The 19,028-nt window shown below is 41.6% G+C and overlaps 1 protein-coding gene across 1 annotated transcript in view; it reads left to right on the top strand.

Moving 5' to 3' along the window:
- LOC122071770 (protein DGS1, mitochondrial) overlaps nt 1–19,028 on the top strand; it is a gene marked incomplete at its 3' end in the record, with an annotated part of 136,065 nt that overhangs the window by 89,164 nt on the left and 27,873 nt on the right. The window contains 1 exon segment of the mRNA XM_042636175.1: nt 7,660–7,749. Coding sequence (XP_042492109.1) covers nt 7,660–7,749 — 90 coding nt within the window.

The raw sequence follows: 19,028 nt of genomic DNA on the forward strand, positions 1-19,028 counted from the left end.
CAACTCTGGAGTCCCTGAGCTCAGGCCACAGTAAAAAATCACGATCGCTGCTATCACCTCTGAGGGAAACTCTGCTCGGACTGCTGGTTCCTCTGGGTTGCTTGCGACCATTGGTAAAAACCGATTCTTGGATCTCGAGAATCTTGATGGCGATGGATCCAATCTCTCCTTTTTGCCTCCTCCTGGCTTGCAGACTTCCTCTGCCTCTCCTACCTTTTCGTTTGCAACCGTTGTCTCCTCCTTGCCACCTCTTCTCCCTCTCCTCGAAGGTTTCCACATTCGTGTTTCTCAGATGTCCTCGACCTCTGACCCTACTGCCTCAAGCCCCCTGCTACCTTGCCTTTTAACTCCGTGGAACCCTTTGAATCGGGTTCTACATTTTACCCTCTTAAACCATTTCTTCCGATCCAGCTCCTTAACACTTTCTCTAAGTTTCCCAAAGACCATCCCCTTTACCCCAAGAATCTATACAACCAGTCTGGCCATCTCTTTGGCCCAGGCCCAGGCCCAGGCCCAGGCCCAACTCACCCACCTGACCATCTCCCCACCTTAAATCCACTTTATCCAACCCATTTACCGTACCTAACACTTCTCAAACTCCATCTAAAACCCTGCCCTCTAACCCAAACCCGTCTTCTTCGCTCGCCTCTTGCGCGTTGGTTCACGACTTCTCTACTGTCTGCAACTCTGATTGTGCTATCCTCGAAGGCCAATCGTCTACAATCTCTTCTTCGGACGTCCGTGTGCCGGCTTCTTCTTCATCGCTAACCTCATGCTGCTCTCCTGGCCCCCTGCCTTCGCCGACCTTGGAAGGTCTATGCCTTGACGCCGCTCCTCCAACAATTGATACTTTGTTCTATTCGCTGGCTATTGGGCTCTTAACCCCTTCGACCATAATCCCTTTGGAACATCAATCCTCTGGGACATTGGCCTTGCTGGAGCCTGATGCCCATTCTGCCGTTCTGGCCTTGGAAGGCCCTAACTGATCGAGCTCCATCAGCAACTTCAACATCACTCCCCCCGCATGCATCTCCACTTACAATTTGGATGGCCGTGGACGTCCTGTCCTAGGCCTTGATCCTTTGACTTGCCAATCTCTTGGCCCTGCTCTTGATGTGCACTCCTATCAGATTTTGGCTGCCTCAACGGCCTCCCCACCTCCGCTTGATGCCCTGACGACTTCTGTTGGTATCTCGGAGGTTACATTTGGCACTAGTTTGGTCTCGACCAATGATTGTTCTTCTCCCATTAACACATCCTTAACCCGCACCCCTATTCTAGCTGAAATCAATTCCCCTTCTCATCTTCCCCTACCGAAACCATCTAAGAAGAAGAAAACCATTCCTTCCAAATCCTCCACCAAACCCAAAACCAACCCTATCCCTGTCTCCTCTCCGGTTATTGGATACACCCGAAGGGCATCCCTCTGAAACTCCTCTTCGACCTCTCTTCCCCCCGCTCTTCGGAGCAATTGTTGCCCTCCTCTCCTTGTTCCCAATGATCCCCTGGACCATTTGGAACGTTCGAGGACTAAACTCCTCGTCCAACCAAGCTGAAATTAGAAACCGTATCCATTCCTCCCACTCTAATCTTTGCTGCCTCCTAGAACCAGAGTTCTTGAAGAGAATGCCCAGCGTATCATCTCCTCTATTGTCCCATCCTGGTCTCACATCACTAATTATCTTCATAGCCCCAGTGGCCAAATTTGGGTTCTCTAGGACCCTATTCCCTTCTCATTAATGCCATTTCCTCCTCCGCTCAAGCCATTCACCTATCCATCTCCCACCCCTCTGGGGCCCACATCTGCTACCTCTCTATCATCTATGCCCATAATCTTGCCCCCTGTAGATCTAGTCTCTGGTTCGTTCTCCACTTCTTTTGTCCTCTCACTGACTTCAGGCTTGGGTATTACGGGTGACTTTAATGTCATCCGATTTAGTCATGAGAAGCACGAAGGAAATCCCATGGATCATCACGCAGTTGACTCCTTCAATGACTATATTGATGATCTGGCCTTAATGATCTCAGATGGTCTGGAGCCAAATTCTCTTGGCACAATAGAAGATCTGGCAACTCCTGTGTGGCTTGCAAGCTGGACAGAGCTCTAGTTAATGAAACTTGGCTTGACTCCTTTCCCTCTTCCCATGCTTGCTTTAAGGTCTTAAGAATTTCGGACCACAACCCTATCTCCGTCCATATCCTCCCCTTCCAATCCTTTGGCCCTAAACCCTTCAAGTTCTTCGACATGTGGGTGTCCCACCCCGACTTCCTTCCTTTGGTGAGAGATGCTTGGAACATTCCGATTAATCCCTCTCTCCCCTCTCCTTGTCCTTGCCAAGAAGTTGAAGAATGTCAAAGCTTCCCTTAAGCATTGGAATTCCTCCACCTTTCGTGACATCTCTTCCCGAGTCCCCTCCTGCCGGGACAGACTCACCTCCATTCAATCCAGGATCCAATCTGATCTTCTTAATTCCTCTCTCGTTGCTTAGGAAAAATCAGTATCCTCGGAGCTCTCCCTGCTTTTGAGCCAAGAAGAAAGTTTTCTCTGTCAGAAAGCTCGAATCAAATGGCTTGAGCTTGGAGACTCTAACACTGCCTATTTCCACAGATCTCTCAAAGCCCGTAACAATGCCAACTACATCCCTAAGCTAATCTCCTCTTCTGGTATTGAGATCCTCAATCCTGAGGACATCAAAGCCGAGGCAGTTAACCACTTTCAGGGTATCCTTCACCCTCCCCATACGGTTCCTATCCCTGCTATTTCCCATCTTCTCCTCAATAAATTTGTCCCTGAGGATAAGCTTTCATATCTCCAGTTCATTCCTTTTGATGAGGAAATTTTGTTGGCCATTCTCTCCCACAAGGTAAACAAGGCCCCGGGTCCAGATGGTTTCAGCATGGGATTCTTCTCCTCTTGCTGGAACATTATCCATTTGGACCTCATCCATGCGGTCTGCAGCTTCTTCCTCAATCCCATCCGGATTCGTGGAGTCAACCACACCTTCCTTTGGTTCATTCCTAAAAAGAAAGGGGCTACAGCCATGAATGACTTCCGGCCTATTTCTCTTTGCAATTTGATCTATAAATTTGTGGCCAAAATTTTCTTTAATAGAATAAAAAAAATCATTCGCATTCTTGTCAGCCCTAACCAATCCGCTTTCATTGCGGGTAGGAGCATTACTAACAACATCATGCTCTTTCATGAGATTGTTTGCGGATTTGACCGTAAATCTCACTCCTCTGCTGCCCTTCTCAAGATTGACATCCACAAGGCTTTCGACACTCTGAGTTGGGACTTCATCTCTAAAGTCCTCCTCACTATGTCTTTTCCTCCCTCCTTTGTTTACTGGATTCACTGTTGCATTTCCTCCCCCAAGTTCTCTGTCCTTGTTAATGGCTCCCGGGCTGGATATTTCCCGCCTGGAGGTCTTATCTAGATCCATCCATACTGCCATGGACCTCTCCCTTATCTCTCCCATTCCCAAGTGCAAATCCCTTCATCTCACTCACCTAGCTTTTGCTGACGACATCATGATCTTCTCCAAAGCTGATCCTCTCTCCATTTCCACCATCATGGACTCTCTTAGATCCTTTGAGACTCTCTCTGGCCTTAAAGACAATCTCCTTAAGTCTAATCTTTTCCTTTCTAGAGTCTGCTCCAACTCCCAAATCATTCTGCTTGATTCGACTGGTTTCTCCCTGGGCTCCCTTCCAGTTAAATACTTTGGCCTCCCCCTCATTTCCTCTAGGCTCTCCTTTCACTTATGTTCCCCCTTACTTGGCAACCTGAGCAATAAGCTTCAGCTCTGCAGAGGCAAGCTTCTCTCTTATGCAGGCCGTCTCACCCTCATCTACTCTATCCTTCAATCCCTGTACATCTATTGGTCCAGGGTGTACTCCCTCCCTTCTGCCACAATCAGGGACATTGAAGGCATCTTCTGCTCCTTCCTCTGGAAAGGAGTAGATTCCTCTAGATTTCTCCATCCTCTTAGCTGGAGCAAAGTCTGTCTCCTCAGAGTTGAAGGAGGCCTTGGTATTAGGAGAATTAAGGATGTCAATTCTGTTGGGATCCTCAAACTCATTTGGAAAATTGTATCCAAGCAGAAGAGCATTTGGGTGGACTGGATTCACTCCTACCTCCTCAAGCACCACTCCATCTGGACTTCTCTAGTTCCCCAGGACTGCTCTTGGATATGGAGGAAAATCCTCTCCCTCCGTCCTTTAGCCCTTAATGCCATCTCCTTCTCCATAGGCAATGGTCAAAATCCACTTCCTTATGAATGGATCCTTGGCATCCGGTTGGTATCCTTGCCTCCTTGGTGTCTCCTAGGATCATTTACTCTTCTGGCATCCCCAAATCCGCTTTTGTCTCCACTATTATGTCCCCCTTTGGCTGGTCCCCCCCTCCCTCTGCTCCCCCCTATTAGACCCTCACTTCCTCCTCTTCCTCCTGGCCACCGGGGTAGAGATGGACTCACTCATCCAATGGGATCTTTTCTTCCACCTCGGCTTGGTCCTTCATCCGCTCCTCTGGTCTTGTGGTTCCTTGGCATAACCTTGTTTGGTTCAAGGGCCACATTCCTCGCCACTCCCTTACTCTTTGGAGATGCTTTTCCAATTGCCTTCCTTCCCAAGCATTTCTCATCTACCGCCAAATCCCTGTCTTCCCTTCCTGCTGCCTCTGTCTCCATAATTCTGAAGACATCCCCCACCTCTTCTTCTCCCGTCCCCTCTCCAGTTCCATCTGGAATTTTGTTCTCTCCAAATGCTGGCCTGTCTCGAGGCCTATTCTTCCTTTTGATAGAGAATGGATCTGGGTTGATATGACCTTCTCTGGACCCTATATCTGTGATATTGTTGGAAAATTGGCCTTCTCTGCCACTGTTAACCATATCTGGATGGAGAGAAACGTCCGTAGATGGTCGTCCAAATCCCGCTCTCTAGATAAGTTTTGGAATGCCATCTTCTTTGATGTATGTTCCAAAATCCAGTTCCTCACCCAAAAGCCTATTCCTAGTTCCCCCAAGAACAGACATATCATTTCCTCTTGGAACCTCCAAGTTGATAACATTCCCCGTGCCTAGCCCCCCCCCTTTTCTGTAGCTCCATCCCTTTTGGGCTGCTGTTTTGTTTTTGGCTGGTCCAGTTTTGGATCTGTTGGTTGTATGCTTTTTCTTAGCTTCTTGTTGCTAGCCGAGTCTAGCTCCCCCCCACCCCCTTTCTCCCCCTTTGTATATTCTCTTCCTCTTGGTATTTAATTTATTTATTCGTCCAAAAAAAAAGTCATCAAAAATCAACATTAAGCCACATCAAAACATCAAAGATCAATATTAAGTCACATTAAGTTATAAAAAATCAACATTTAGAGAAATGCTTTTGTTCTATAATAAGTTTTACTAGTCGAATGATTTTACTTTTACATCAAACTTTTTGTATCAGGTATAGCACAAAAGCAGCTTTCCAACAAGTCTAAGATTGCTTAAATCTAAGTTGTAATGAAAAACTTATGTTCCGGTCAAACTTATTTTAAAGTGCTCGAATGCTGTTTATTCGATTAATAAAAATAATTTTAAAGACATCAAAATAAAAGACTATTTTACCAGACTTTTGGTTTTTAGCAATGTTTTATCATGATAAGATTTATAAAATTTTCAGAATTGAGAGAAACCCTAGCATTTGAAAGTTGAAAATCTCCCCTAAAACCAAAAATCCAGTTTTTGTTCTTAGACTGGGGGGTTGACTTTTTATCTTTTTGGAATTTGATTTTTAAACCATTTTTATTGGGTTCAATTAGGGGATATTTGCTTATTTATGAATAAAATCTTAAGTAAATGAAATAAGTCCAAGAATATAAGGCGACATGCTGTGCAATAAGGCGACAATTGCCTAGAACCAAGGGCAAACCACTTGGATGCCAATGCGGCGCCTTCACAAGTACGACCATAACAATGAATATCGACACCCACTGCATGTGTAGGTCTACACACGCACACACACACACCTCGCTTTGCACTTGTCATGTGGCATCAAGGGTACAAGGCGTGTGGCCACAACATACATCACATACCTCTCACATACACCTGGGATCGAACACCTGACCTCTTGGCTCTAAAACCATATTACAACCGCTTTATCCAATAGCTCGAGCTGTTAAGTAAGAGCCACAACAATGCATGTCAGCAGGTATAGAATTTAAGCTTTTCAGTGAGGATGGATATTTTAGGCCAGAACTAGTTGTCAGGTTTTGAATTATGATATGAGGAATATAAAGAAGGATGAGAAAAAAGAACAAGGGAAACACACTCTTCAATGTGAATATAGATGTAATGGCCTAAAAGACTTCCAGGTAAAGTGTATTAAGTATCAACACTATCAATTGTTGTCAAACTGTATCTTCACTGCACCCTATGACCGTTAATACACCTCATCTACTGTGTTTGCAGCATATCTTTTGGTTTTCTGGATTGGGACGGAGTCCATCCAATTTCAAAATGACAGAGAGGTGGGGGCTAGTGGTGGATAATATCACATGTTCTTCTCATTCAACTAGAATCCAAAACAAAAGACCTTTCTCAAGCCACTGTGAAAAAGATGGTTCACGGTTTCTCTTGTCTATATATATTGAAAATTTGGAACACAAGAATTACATATTGATTTTGTTGACAGGGAAGCAACTATAGAATAGGAAAAACTGTAGAAGATATGCAATTCGAAAGAAGAATAAAAATGAAATTTTCAAAAAGATTTCAGCCCTGAATTTCTTTGGGGAGCAGCCATGATAGCATAGCAATCTAGTTTAGGCGTGGAAGCTGTGATTTTATCTCCCTCAAGCTGAGGGTGGTGGAAACCACATGAGGCTTGTCTTAACAGAGCAGTGGTGCAGGCTGCCAATAGAGAGATTTAGTAAAGATATCAGCCAACTAGAATTTAGTAGGAAAATGGCGAATGAGTTGACCATGAAAAAGCTATTGATATAAGAAATGATAATCTACTTAAATATGCTGAGTTTGTGCATGGAAAATGAACTTAGTAGCAAGACATGTGCCAACTAGTTAAAAGAAAAAAGAGAAAAAAAAAGCAACCTAGTGCACGAGGCTCCCGCTATTGCAGGGTCTGGGAGGGGCAAGTGTACGAAGACTTAACCCCTGCTTCGCAGAAGAGGCTGTTTCCAACTTTTGAACCTGTGACCAACACCGTTGCGCCACAGGCTCGCCCACTATGTGGCCAACTAGTTATCACATAGAAATAGGGAGGCTGGCATAGATGATTGAGATCCTTGAGCAAAGACTGAATCCACAGAGTATCAGTTTTGTGAAGGAGAGACACTATTGGTTATTGGTTTTGTGTTAAGACAGCCAAAAACCTGGAGATGAAGTATTAACTGTTGGAATTCTGTCAAGGAGTTTTATGATTAGGAAGAGTAGATGGATGGGTTGAGTAGTTTATCGTATGTAGCTTTTTCATTAGACAAATTTTTTGGGCTTCAGAGTTAAAAGAGTAAAATATGAATTGATGGGGCATGAAATTGATGCCAGTGATCATATGCAGAATTCCTAATCTATGTACTTTTTCTTATGAAAAAAATCCATTGAACTTTATGTGCTGATATTTTAGTGGGTATTTCCAATTAATGTTACTGATGTACTGCCTATTTTACAGAATGTTATTGACTTTCAGTGAACAAATCAAAGGTAAAAAATTTCCCGAGGATGTGTCTGATCAAGAAATGATGGAAATTGTAATGGCCAGGTGAGATTTTCCTCTGATGGAAAAAGCCTTTGGCTATCCTTTTGGCTACAATTACTTCCTTTGCGTTCTGTTGTCAAGTTCTCTGCTGTCTTAAATTCTCAGGTTACATTATATTAAGTTTGAATTGAAAATTTTTAAATAAACCAACCCTAACGGGATAACGGAGTTGGCAAGGGACCTTTGCTTTAGGAAACGTGTAGTTCTGAGTTCGACCATTCTTACTTCCTTGGGGCCATTCACACGGGTGTTATTGCTCTTCACTGTTTTCGGTGACCAGGTTGAGTGGTTCTCATTCAACCCCGGGATGACATGGTCCATGTGGTTGTGGGGTCAGTATGGGCCTGTGGGACTAGTCAGGTCGAAGGCATGGATACCCATCGTTAGCCCAAAAAAAAAAGTTCCAAATAAACCCATGAAAGTTATTAGGGTTGATTGGGAAGCTTATTTTCAAGATTTGTTCCTGTTATTGAATCAGTTTTTTAACTGAACTTTGGCACCTCTGTTCTGGTTGGGAATTGCAGCCAAATTTGGAGATATCTGAACTCTATTAAATCAAGTATATTGGATTTGATATTTTAAGGGTTGAATAAACTGTGCATTAAGATTCTGGACCTTTTGGAGGGGAATCACAAGAACAAGGGGTGGGGGTGGGGGTGGTGGTGGGTGGGGGGAGAAGATTGCACAAGATAGGCACTCACAACCTCTTCACTATTCCATTCTTTAAATCTAAATTCTAGTTGGACAGTACATAATATAAATAATAAAAGAAACCCAACATGAGAAAGAAATCTACTTTAATTTGGAAACTCAAAGATCCACCACTAGCCAAAGACCTGAATTGGACCCAGTTCATCTTCGTCTGGATACTTAAATGGGTTTGGACCAACCCATGGAAGCGTTCCTGCATCAAAGGGCGCATTGGTTAGTTATAGTTATATTTATACACCCTCCCATCGTTGCTTCCCCCTTGATCTCATTAGGAAGAAGCTTCAGCTCTGGAAAGGTAAGCTTCTCTCCTTTGCTTGTCGCCTAGTTCTCATCAAATCTATTCTCTATTGGTCTTGCATCTTCATTCTTCCCATTGCCACTTCAAAAGCCATTTATTCCCTTCTCTGTTCTTTCCTCTGGAAAGGAGGGCACTCCATCTTGCTGTTGAGAAAAATTATCTGGTTCAAGGGTCGCATCCTATGCCATAGGTTCACAGTCTGGAGAGCAATCTCCAATTGCCTTCCCACTAAGGCTTTCCTCATTCACATCCAAGTTCTCCTCATGCTGCCTCTACTGGGATGGTATAGAAGATGTTGACCATCTTTTCTTGTGCCCTTTTGCTTCCACCATCCTTCCTGTTGGCCCATCCTCCCTTTTTCTCGGGAATGGATCTGGATTGAAATGACGTTTTAAAGGGTCCTCTATTTGTGATACAGTTGTGAAGCTCTTCTTTGGTGCATCAATTACCCACATTTGGATGGAGCGCAATCTGCGTAGATGGACTTCCAATTCTCGATTTTATGATAAGATTTGGAAATCCATTTACTATAATGTTTCCTCCAAGATTAGTTGCTTGCACCACCGTACTGCTATTGACACCCCAAGGAACAGGCTCATTGTTGATTCTTGAGGTCTCCCCCCACCACTATATCCACCTTCTTTTTAGTTGGGCTTTTGGCCTTGAGTAGTCTCTCCCTCCATTGAGGGCTTGTTCCTTGTGGCACACCACCTCCTTTTTATATTCTTACTCCTTGTTAATGAATTTATTTGCTCACAAAAAAAAAAAAAAAAAAAAAAAAAAAAAAAATAAAGGCTTAGGATTAGAAAACCTCCTATAACTCTTGAATCGTACGGAGTATATGAGCCAAAACTAGTGATTGAGATTTAAAAAAACAGAGAATAGATGTCTAATCTGGCCAATCCTGATCGAATGGCTGATAGTGAAGGAGAATAAACACTTAAAGTTTGAACACAGAGTGTGAGGGCACCCCCAACACGAGTACCAGTACTAGATGATGATTTATATTGAGGTGCTTCTGCATGATCCTCTAATACAGGGCCCAAGATACAAGAGAGTGAACTATAACAGAAGCTTGGGGTAATATGAAAGCGAAACTTAGGGAGGCTGTTTTGGTGTTCTTATCTGTCATTGCGTCCTAGCTAATATTGGTTAGGGAACATACTACCAGGCCATGCTTGGCACTGCAGGGAGGGCTGGACCATAAGTGAAGGGACCCACTTTATGGGAATTTATGAATGTCTATTTGCCCTAAGAAAGGAGTTGGATGAGTATATTTACACATTAAAGGGGACATGGGAGAACAATGGAGTGACTGTGATTTGTTATGGTTGGACTAGACCCACTAGATAGTCTATCATCAACTTCATGGTTATTGTGAAGAAAATTTTTTTTCGGCTGAGCTTTCCTCTCTCCTTGTTCGGGAAGAAAGCTTCCTCTGGCTTGAGCTTGGAGACTTAAACACCTCCTACTTCCACGTTCCCTCAAATCTAAGACGAATGCTAATTCCATCATCAGGCTCCTTTCCTGGAATGGTACCCCTCTCCATCTTGAAGATATCAAAGATGAGGCTGCCTCCTCCAATCTTCTGCACCCCCTTTCTCTTCCCCTGACTCCCCCCATCCCTCTTGACCTCCTCAACAAATTCATTCTCCTCACCTTCTCTACTCTCTCCAAGTTATTCCGTCAGAGGAGTAAAATTCTCACTGCCGTTCTTTCCCATAAATCCAACAAAGCTTCTAGGCCTGATGGATTTAGCATGGGATTCTTCTCCTCGTGTTGGCACATCATCTGTGCTGGCCTTATCCTTGCCATCAGAAGCTTCTTCTTGAACCCTAGCTAGATCAAAAGGATAATTCATACCTTACTTTGTCTTATCCCAAAAGAAGAAGGTGCAGATTCTCTATTTGACTTCAAGCCCATCTCTCTGTGCAACCTCCTATACAAATCATCGCTAATATCTTGGCCAGTAGAATCCAGCGGGTTATTGACTCCCTCTTTAGTCCAAACCAATCAACCTTTATTGCTGGCAGAAGTATTGCTGATAACATCATCCATTCTCATGAGATTGTCAGAGGTTTTGACCGTAAATTCCACTCCCCTGTTGCCCTTCTCAAAATTGACATTCGCAAAGATTTTGACTCCATTCGCTAGGATTTTATTTCTTGAGTTTTGCTCCAGCTGTCCTTCCCCCTTGCTTTCATCCATTGGATCCTTTCTTGCATTTCTTCCACCTCCTCCATCCTGATATTGTAGCCCGGCTAGATACTTCCCCTCCTCTGTGGGTATCAGACAAAGCTGCGCCCTTTACCCATTCCTCTTCTCTATTACCCTCGAATTATCGCGCTTCATCCAATCCTCCACTAACCTCCATCTCATCTCCCTATTCCTAAGTGCAAACTCCTCCACCTCATCTACCTTGCCTTTGCAGATGACCTCATTATCCTCTTTAAGGCGGACCTCACTTCCATCTTTATTGTGTCCTCCCTCTGGCTATTTAAATCCCTCTTTGGCCTTCGCATCAACATCCTTAAATCTAGCCTTTTCCTTTCTGGAGTTTCAAATCCCATCAAATCCCATCTTCTCCAAATCATAGGCTTCTCTTTAGGCTCCTTCCCTGTGAAATACCTTGGCCTCTTCCCATCACTGCTCTCCTGTCCTTGACCAGCTGAGGAAATAGCTCCAGCTCTAGAAATGTATGATCCTCTCTTATGTGAGGCGTCTTGTCCGTATCAGATCTATTCTTAATCCATGTACCTCTATTAGACCGGTATCTTCGTGCTTCTCGCTTCCACTATCAAATCTATTGAGAGTCTTCTTTGCTTCTTTATTTGGAAGGGTTTAGATCCTCAAAATTCGTCCACCCTTTAAGCTGGGATAAGGTTTTCTTTCCTAAATCTGAGGGAGGGATTGGCTTAAGAAGGATCAGTGAGGCCAATTGTGCGGAACAATAGTATATGAGTTTTCTCGGTTTACTCTTCTCTCCGTAAGAATAACTCTCTCTGGACTGTTTCTCCCTCTTTTGATGACTTGGATTTGGCGTAAATCCTCTCCTCCATACCCAAAGCCTTGGGATCCATCTCTTACTCCATCAGCAACGGAGCCAAAACCTCTCTTTGGTTGGACCCTTGGCACCCATCGGTCATCCTCTTCCCTTTAGTAACCCCTAGGATTATCTACTCCTCTAGCCCATAGTTTTTAAGGCGGTAAGGCGACGGAGGCATTTGAGGGTCTTTCGGAGCGCCTTAGCAATAAGGACGGCATAAAGCATCGCCTTATTGATTAAAGCATTTCTGTGTAATTTTTTTATAAAACCAATCTATTTGTCTCAAATCCTAGTTGAATCCTATTACTCATATGCTAAATAAATATTATAGGTTCATATTCATACCAATGTAAGATATTCATCAAGAAAACAAATCAATAAAGTGAATAAACTAAGTTCATCTTCATCAATCATCAATCATCAATATTCAATCATCAATCATCAATCATCAATCATCAATCATCAATCATATTAACATATAATATAAATACATAATTATGAAACAAAATTATAAATATAAAGAAAAGAAGACATAAAATGTGCAAGTATTTAACATACTTACCTCTATGATGCCAGAATGAGTGCCTAAGCCCTAAGGTCATCTACTATATTTCTACTATCAAAGAAGAATAAAGCTCACCGTTGCCGGAGCAAGCTCACCACTGCCGGAGCAAAATGGTCGCCTGGATCAGTGGTTCTTCCTTGTTCCTTGATTCCCTCTCAAAGCCCTTTCTTAAAACCCTTGACAAAATCCAAATCCTGTTTGTGAATCGTGTTTTTGTTTTGTTTGTTTTGGTTATTTTTGGTGGAGTAAAGCTGATCCCATACATCTCAAGTGTTAACAAAACCATACACCTACCAACAAAAAATCTATATTTGGAATCTTCATTAAGTAATTTTAAAATATAAAAAAAAAAAAAAAAACCCATAAGGTGCCACTTCACATAAGGCGGAGCACTGCCTTACCATCTCTAGACTGCATCAGCACCAAGGTGTTACTAAGGCGTTGCCTTACCAGCGCCTTAAAAACTATGGTTCACGCCACTGCAAAGCCCTAATTGTAGCCATTAACTGCTTATTTCGCCTGCGTTAGGGACTGCAACTCTCCACAAGCATTTGCTTCAATTGAGACCCAAAGTTCCCCTCCTCTAACAGCTGATTTGAGACCCCTGCAGCCTTCAAGTTCTCTCTTTACAACATTCAAGCTCTCTCTCTGCTACTCCAGGTATATCTTCTTTTGATTCAAGCTTCTCATCTTCTTCTTCTTCTTCTTCTTCTTTTTTTTTTTTTTTTTTTACCCTTTTGTGAATGGAATAGCGAGTTGTTAACATGTGAATCTGAATATTAGTTTCATAAATGGTGATAAAATGGGACTGAAATGGGGTATGCTTGTGAGGATTTGGGTTGCATTTGTTGGATTTTAAAGAGGGCTTATCACCCAATTAAACCCTACTAGATTTTCCATCTATTTGGTTGATCAAGTATTGAAACCAAATTCAATTTTCAGTCAGTTGTATCCTTCCATTTTTGAGTTTTTGAATCAAATTTATGCTAGGGATTTTTTGGAGTAAGGGATGGTGGTTCATGCATGTTTTCTTCTTTCTACCTAATTTTAGTGAATTGAAAAAGTATCATAGATGCATCCCAACAGTACTGTGGTTTACTCTGCAGAGTCTAGGAAAGGTACTCTGCTGTGTATCTTAGAAAAAAAAAATGGAGTAAAGGGGGGTGGGGGGTGGGGGGAAGAGGATGGTGATTCACTGTTTGTTATTTTTCACTTTTCTTTTTTTGGTGAACAGAGTTGGGGAAAATTCTTTCACTTTGTTGGCTTTGTTTTATACGTTTGAACCTTGTACCCCCAAAAGGGTTTCTTTGTTTTTGAGTTTGTGAACAAAAAGGCCTAGATAGTAGCTTTTACAACTTTTTTTGTTTTCACTTGATGATTGATTTTATAGTATGGAGTTCCTTGTTTTATTATTTCTTAAACCCTTCCGTTATTGGATCCTCTTTCTTAATATTTGTGGGCATTGAAGAAAATACTCAAAAGAGGAGTTTGGAGTACTCGTTTGAGAGAGATTCATTATCCACTCTTCTGCCCTCAAAGCACACACTTAAGCAGGAGGATCTAGCAGAACATAATCTTTTAGACAATTCCTTATAAAAACAATAATGCCTATGGATTGGGGTGTTTGCAGTTGATATCGTGATTGTGAATGCTTCATGAAATAATAATGCTAAATAGGTTTTATGCTGTTGAATTTTTCTTTTAAACTTTTGATGGACCTTATTTTGAATTTTATGCTCTGATATTGTAATTGTGAATGCTTCATGAGGTAATCTGTACCCAGATGCTCCATGAGTTTTAATGATTGCCATTGGAGAAATCCAAGACATGATATAAGAACAATCAAAGCAGCTTGGGGTCAAAGTGTGGAATTTCCTCACCTTGCAACCCATCCCAAAGACAACCCATGTTTCAGTCAAGTTCAAGGAGAGCAGTCAAGTATAACCATTGTTGTAAAATTCAGCCCATCCAAGCCCCCACCCCCATTGAACTGTTTTCTTGATCTGCTAGTAAGGTTGTTGGGTACATATATGAATTAAGGATCAGAATATGATGGGTAGAATTGTTATGAGACTAAGGGACATATTAAAAGAGAAGAAGTAGAGAATAAGATAGAAATTTCGGATGTAAACAGAATGCTATAGAAGAAGGGACAATGGGTAGAATTGTTATGAGACTAAGGGACATATTAAAAGAGAAGAAGCAGAGAATAAGATAGAAGTTTCAGATGTAAACAGAATGCTATAAAAGAAGGGACAATGGGTAGATTTGTTATGAGACTAAGGGACATTTTAAAAGAGAAGAAGCAGAGAATAAGATAGAAGTTTCAGATGTAAACATAATGCTATAGAAGAAGGGACAGTGGGTAGAATTGTTATGAGACTAAGGGACATATTAAAAGAGAAGAAGCAGAGAATAAGATAGAAGTTTCAGATGTAAACAGAATGCTATAGAAGAAGGGACAATGGATAGACCCAAATTCAATTATTGACGTTCCTAAATAATTCAATGCATCCCCTCACTAATTCCTACACCCTCTTTGTAGTCTGGAACTTCTAAATGCTTCATTTTACTACTGTTGCTTTTTACCACATGAATTTTGTTTAGACTGATATCATTACGTATCATTTAGAATGGTATCAACTAGTTTAATATTGTCCAAACAAATGATCAATTTATGCTAGTTTTTTTTATTAGTGGCATTTCTATAATTGTTGATTATCTACAAAAAACTTGTTTCAGAACAAGTTTTACCAAACGCCACAGCTGTTGTTTTCCTGTTTTGAAACTGTTTCTGAAACAGTACATTTTTTTTTTTAAAATGGAAGTTTGACACAAAAATTGAAAATTTTGTTTTTGACACGAAACGTCATTTCTGGAACAGAATGACTAACAAACGCAGCCTAAATTCTTTGCTTCATTAAAAAAAAAAAATTAATAATTATAGAACTGAAGCAATAGTTGAATCTTCATTCTAATGAAATTAAATTCTCTTTAAAAGAATTCTTGAAAATGGTAACAAATGTAGGTTGACTCAATTGTAAAATTTGGGGGGGGGGTCGTAAGGTTCCTTTATTTTAGTCCTCTTTGTCATTCGAATTGTGGAAGAATGTCATCCTGGTATTGTGGTGACAGAATAGCTTGGATGTATTTTCTTTGAGGGTTTTTAATGGGGGATTCAGAATTGGCGGCTGAAGAGGAGATTATTCTGCTTCAATTCATTTCTTTTCTACAGAAACTTACATGTCAAATCTCAAATAGAAGCATCCAGATACTTACCACCACCTCCAAGAAACTTATTTTATTTTATCTAGTTTCTATAAAATTAGAATACGAGGCCCAAATTAGTCAAAATTTGTATCTAAGGATAATTGAATATGGCTGTTCTTATCAACAAAAAGTTTGTTACTAACATTCAATCAAATGGCAGTCCAACCTATTCATTTACATTTTTATTGGTTGATGTAATTCAACTTTTTAGGCTTTTAGTTGGGCACATTCTTTCTGGGAAAAGTTGAAACCTTGTTTTCAGGGAGTTGGTATAGCTTATACTTGCAAATAGGTTCTTCTGGTTGTTAGGATTGAGAAGTTCCAGTCTAAATCCAACCTGAGCTCACATATAGTCACTTAGTGATCCCATAGTCTCATTGAAACATGTTGATTGTGGTGGATGAACTACAAATTCTGTGAAATACAGTTACAGAGTCGTTGCCTGATTTATTGGCCTTTCTAATTCAGTTGCATGTTTGTTTCATGTAAATTTCATGTGAAGCAACCAATCCAGGTTGTTGACAGTAACTTGTATTCTGTTACGAAACATGATCGCAAGTCAGTATGCTTAACTTAGTTGCTTTCAGTTGCCTTCCACGCTTCTTTCTTGCTAGTGCCACCTCAAAATTATCATATTTGGGTTTAACTAAATTGCAGCAAATTGTTTCTGTACAGGAGTATCAAGAAAAATTTGAAAGGATATTGTCTAAGGTGGGTTGACTTCCACCAAATAGGTAGATCAACTGCATTGTTAGCGGGCTTCAAGGCACTAGTAAGGCTGATGTTATGGCAACACAGCTAGCAACTATCGCTAACGCCATTAGGTTAGCATAAATGTTTGAGGCTAAGGACATGTCACAAAAGCTTACTAATGAACCAAATGAGAAGCCAAGCGGGGTTACCTCCTTGCCTATTGAATGCTGATGACCAGGGAAATGCAAGACAGGAGCCAAGGACCTTTGTTACAATTGTAGCAGATTGGTTCTGTACGGGAGTATCAAGAAAACACGGGGACTACAATAGCAAGAATTGGATGTGAAGCGCTAGTCATTTCTTCCATAAATTCCTGAATCAAGTGAATCCTTTCTTCTAAAAGCATCCTCTTTGACACTTTTGGACCCTCCAGGAGTGTCAGCGGGCTGGTTCGGCTCAGTTTCGGTTTGGTTCTATCGGTTGTGTTTTACACTAATCGAAACCGAACCAATAAGGATTTTTCGGTTTCAATGTGGTTTGGGTTTGGTTCGGTACCAGTTTGAGTTATTCGATTCGATGCGATTGGTTCGGTTTTTTAACATGATATGGAACTGGTATGAGCCCCATTATAAACCGACCCAAGATGACAAGAACCCCATTCATGATGGCAAACCGCCAAACCCTAAAAGTTAAAACATATTCAAGAGAAATCTTGTTTCTCCAGCCACTGCTGCGGTTAACTACCACCATCACCTCAGTTGTATCCACCACCACTGCCACCCTCACGGCATCCATAGCCACCAGGCCCACCACCACCACCACCACCATGGTCCACGGCTTTCTCCATCAACACCGTCACAGCATCCATAGCCACCACCACAACCACCACCATAGCTGCCACCATCTCCGCTGCAGTAACCACCGCCTCCACCACCACAACCTCTGGTTTGAGCCTCACAACACCTCAGACGAAAAGGAGAAACAGAACTCAAAAGAGCTCGAATCACCTCCGCCGTCGCTGTTGACTGGTTCTTGGATCAAAACCCTCACTCAAAACTTTGCAAAACCTAGAAGGAAAAGAAAAAGAAAAACAAAGAATAGAAGACTTTTGAGAGCTGGAGAGTGAAGGAGATTGAACGGTTTACAAAAAAAACAAATAATGAGATTGAACAGATGCCATTTTCTTTAATTTTTGTTTTTGGTGCCTTTGCAGATGTTCCTGTCAGGCTGTCACCTCAAAGATACTTTATATACTTTGGAGTCTTTGGACTTGAGAGTTACTGAGTTAGGTCTTCTCATAGTTCGGTTTACACTGGTTGGTTCGGTTCTATCTACCGGCTAATAGGTGAACCGTCGGTTTAGACCGAACCGAGCTGAAACCGAACACATTAAAATATACAAACTGAAACCGGTCCAATAAGGGTTTGGATCGGTTTGGATATTGACACCCCTACTCCGGGTAAGGTGGGAAATCAAGGTGGAGAAAATCAAATGGTCTTGTAGTCGATGAATCCAATTCCTCTTATCTTCATAACTTATTTTGTTTTTGAATCTGCACTGTGCATTTTTTAATCAAACATGTAACTTGCAATGTAAAAAAATGCACTATTGTTATAGGTTGATCGTGCCAAGTTTAGACTGATGCCAACTATAGGGAAAGAAGGCCTTGCACGAGCACCATTGTTTTTTTTTTTTTTTAATAATCAAATGGTCTTGTAGGTGATGAATCCAATTCCTCTCATCTTCATAACTTATTTTGTTTTTGAATCTGCACTGTGCATTGTTGAATTAAACATGTGTTCTTTCTGATTTCGTATATGCTGCAAGTAAAGAAGCTTTTGCTGGCATTGAGAGTGGATCAACTTTAATGTCTTATTTTTTTATTTTTTTATTATTGCATTGAAATTTCTTGCTCTGTGCTGATTTTTATTTAAAAAATCCACAGGTTATTAGGCAAGGCCTTCTTATTTGATGAAATTTGCCCTACAGGAAGCTTTTAGAAGAAAGGTTTCATTTGATTGAGGAGTTTATGGTAGAAGTGACATGAGATGAGATGTTCGAGAGCACAATTGCATATATGCAACTATAAGCTTTGTCTCTCAAATTCAAACATGGCAATCGGATGTGGACCAGCTGAAAAGTTTTGCAAATCTCTTCTTAGTCTATGCTACTCCCATTTCCAGTCTGCTATCTTTCACTCAATCCCTGCCTCACAGACACTCGAAGAAACAGTCAAGGCTGCAGTTGAAACAGAAGCTTATGAACAGATTCCCGACCTCCTGTCCACCCTCACCACTAATCCACCACAGCAAAAGTCTAATCCCTTCTCCTTCCTATCTTCTTTCCCTGATGACATCAGAACCAAAGTCATTGATAAAATTCTCCAGTCCTTTCTCCATCTTAGACCACGCTCTCGTCCTAGAACTGCATACGAGTATCTACTCTCCCACACCCTTGCAAATACAAATCCTCTTCCCGTTGCCCTTGCGATCATTCAACGCGTTCTGCGCTCTGGCTGCACACCAGTTCCACAAACTCACCTCTCCCTATCGTCCGCATGGCTTGATCACCGCCAAACCCATTCTATTGTGGATATCTTGAATGAGATGCGAACGATTGGGTACCACCCTGATTGCAACACCTGTAATTACCTTCTTTCATCCCTCTGTGCTGTTGATCAATCAGCCGAGGCAATCAGG

This window comes from Macadamia integrifolia, unplaced genomic scaffold, assembly GCF_013358625.1.
Source record: "Macadamia integrifolia cultivar HAES 741 unplaced genomic scaffold, SCU_Mint_v3 scaffold_81A, whole genome shotgun sequence".
NCBI classification, from domain to species: domain Eukaryota; kingdom Viridiplantae; phylum Streptophyta; class Magnoliopsida; order Proteales; family Proteaceae; genus Macadamia; species Macadamia integrifolia.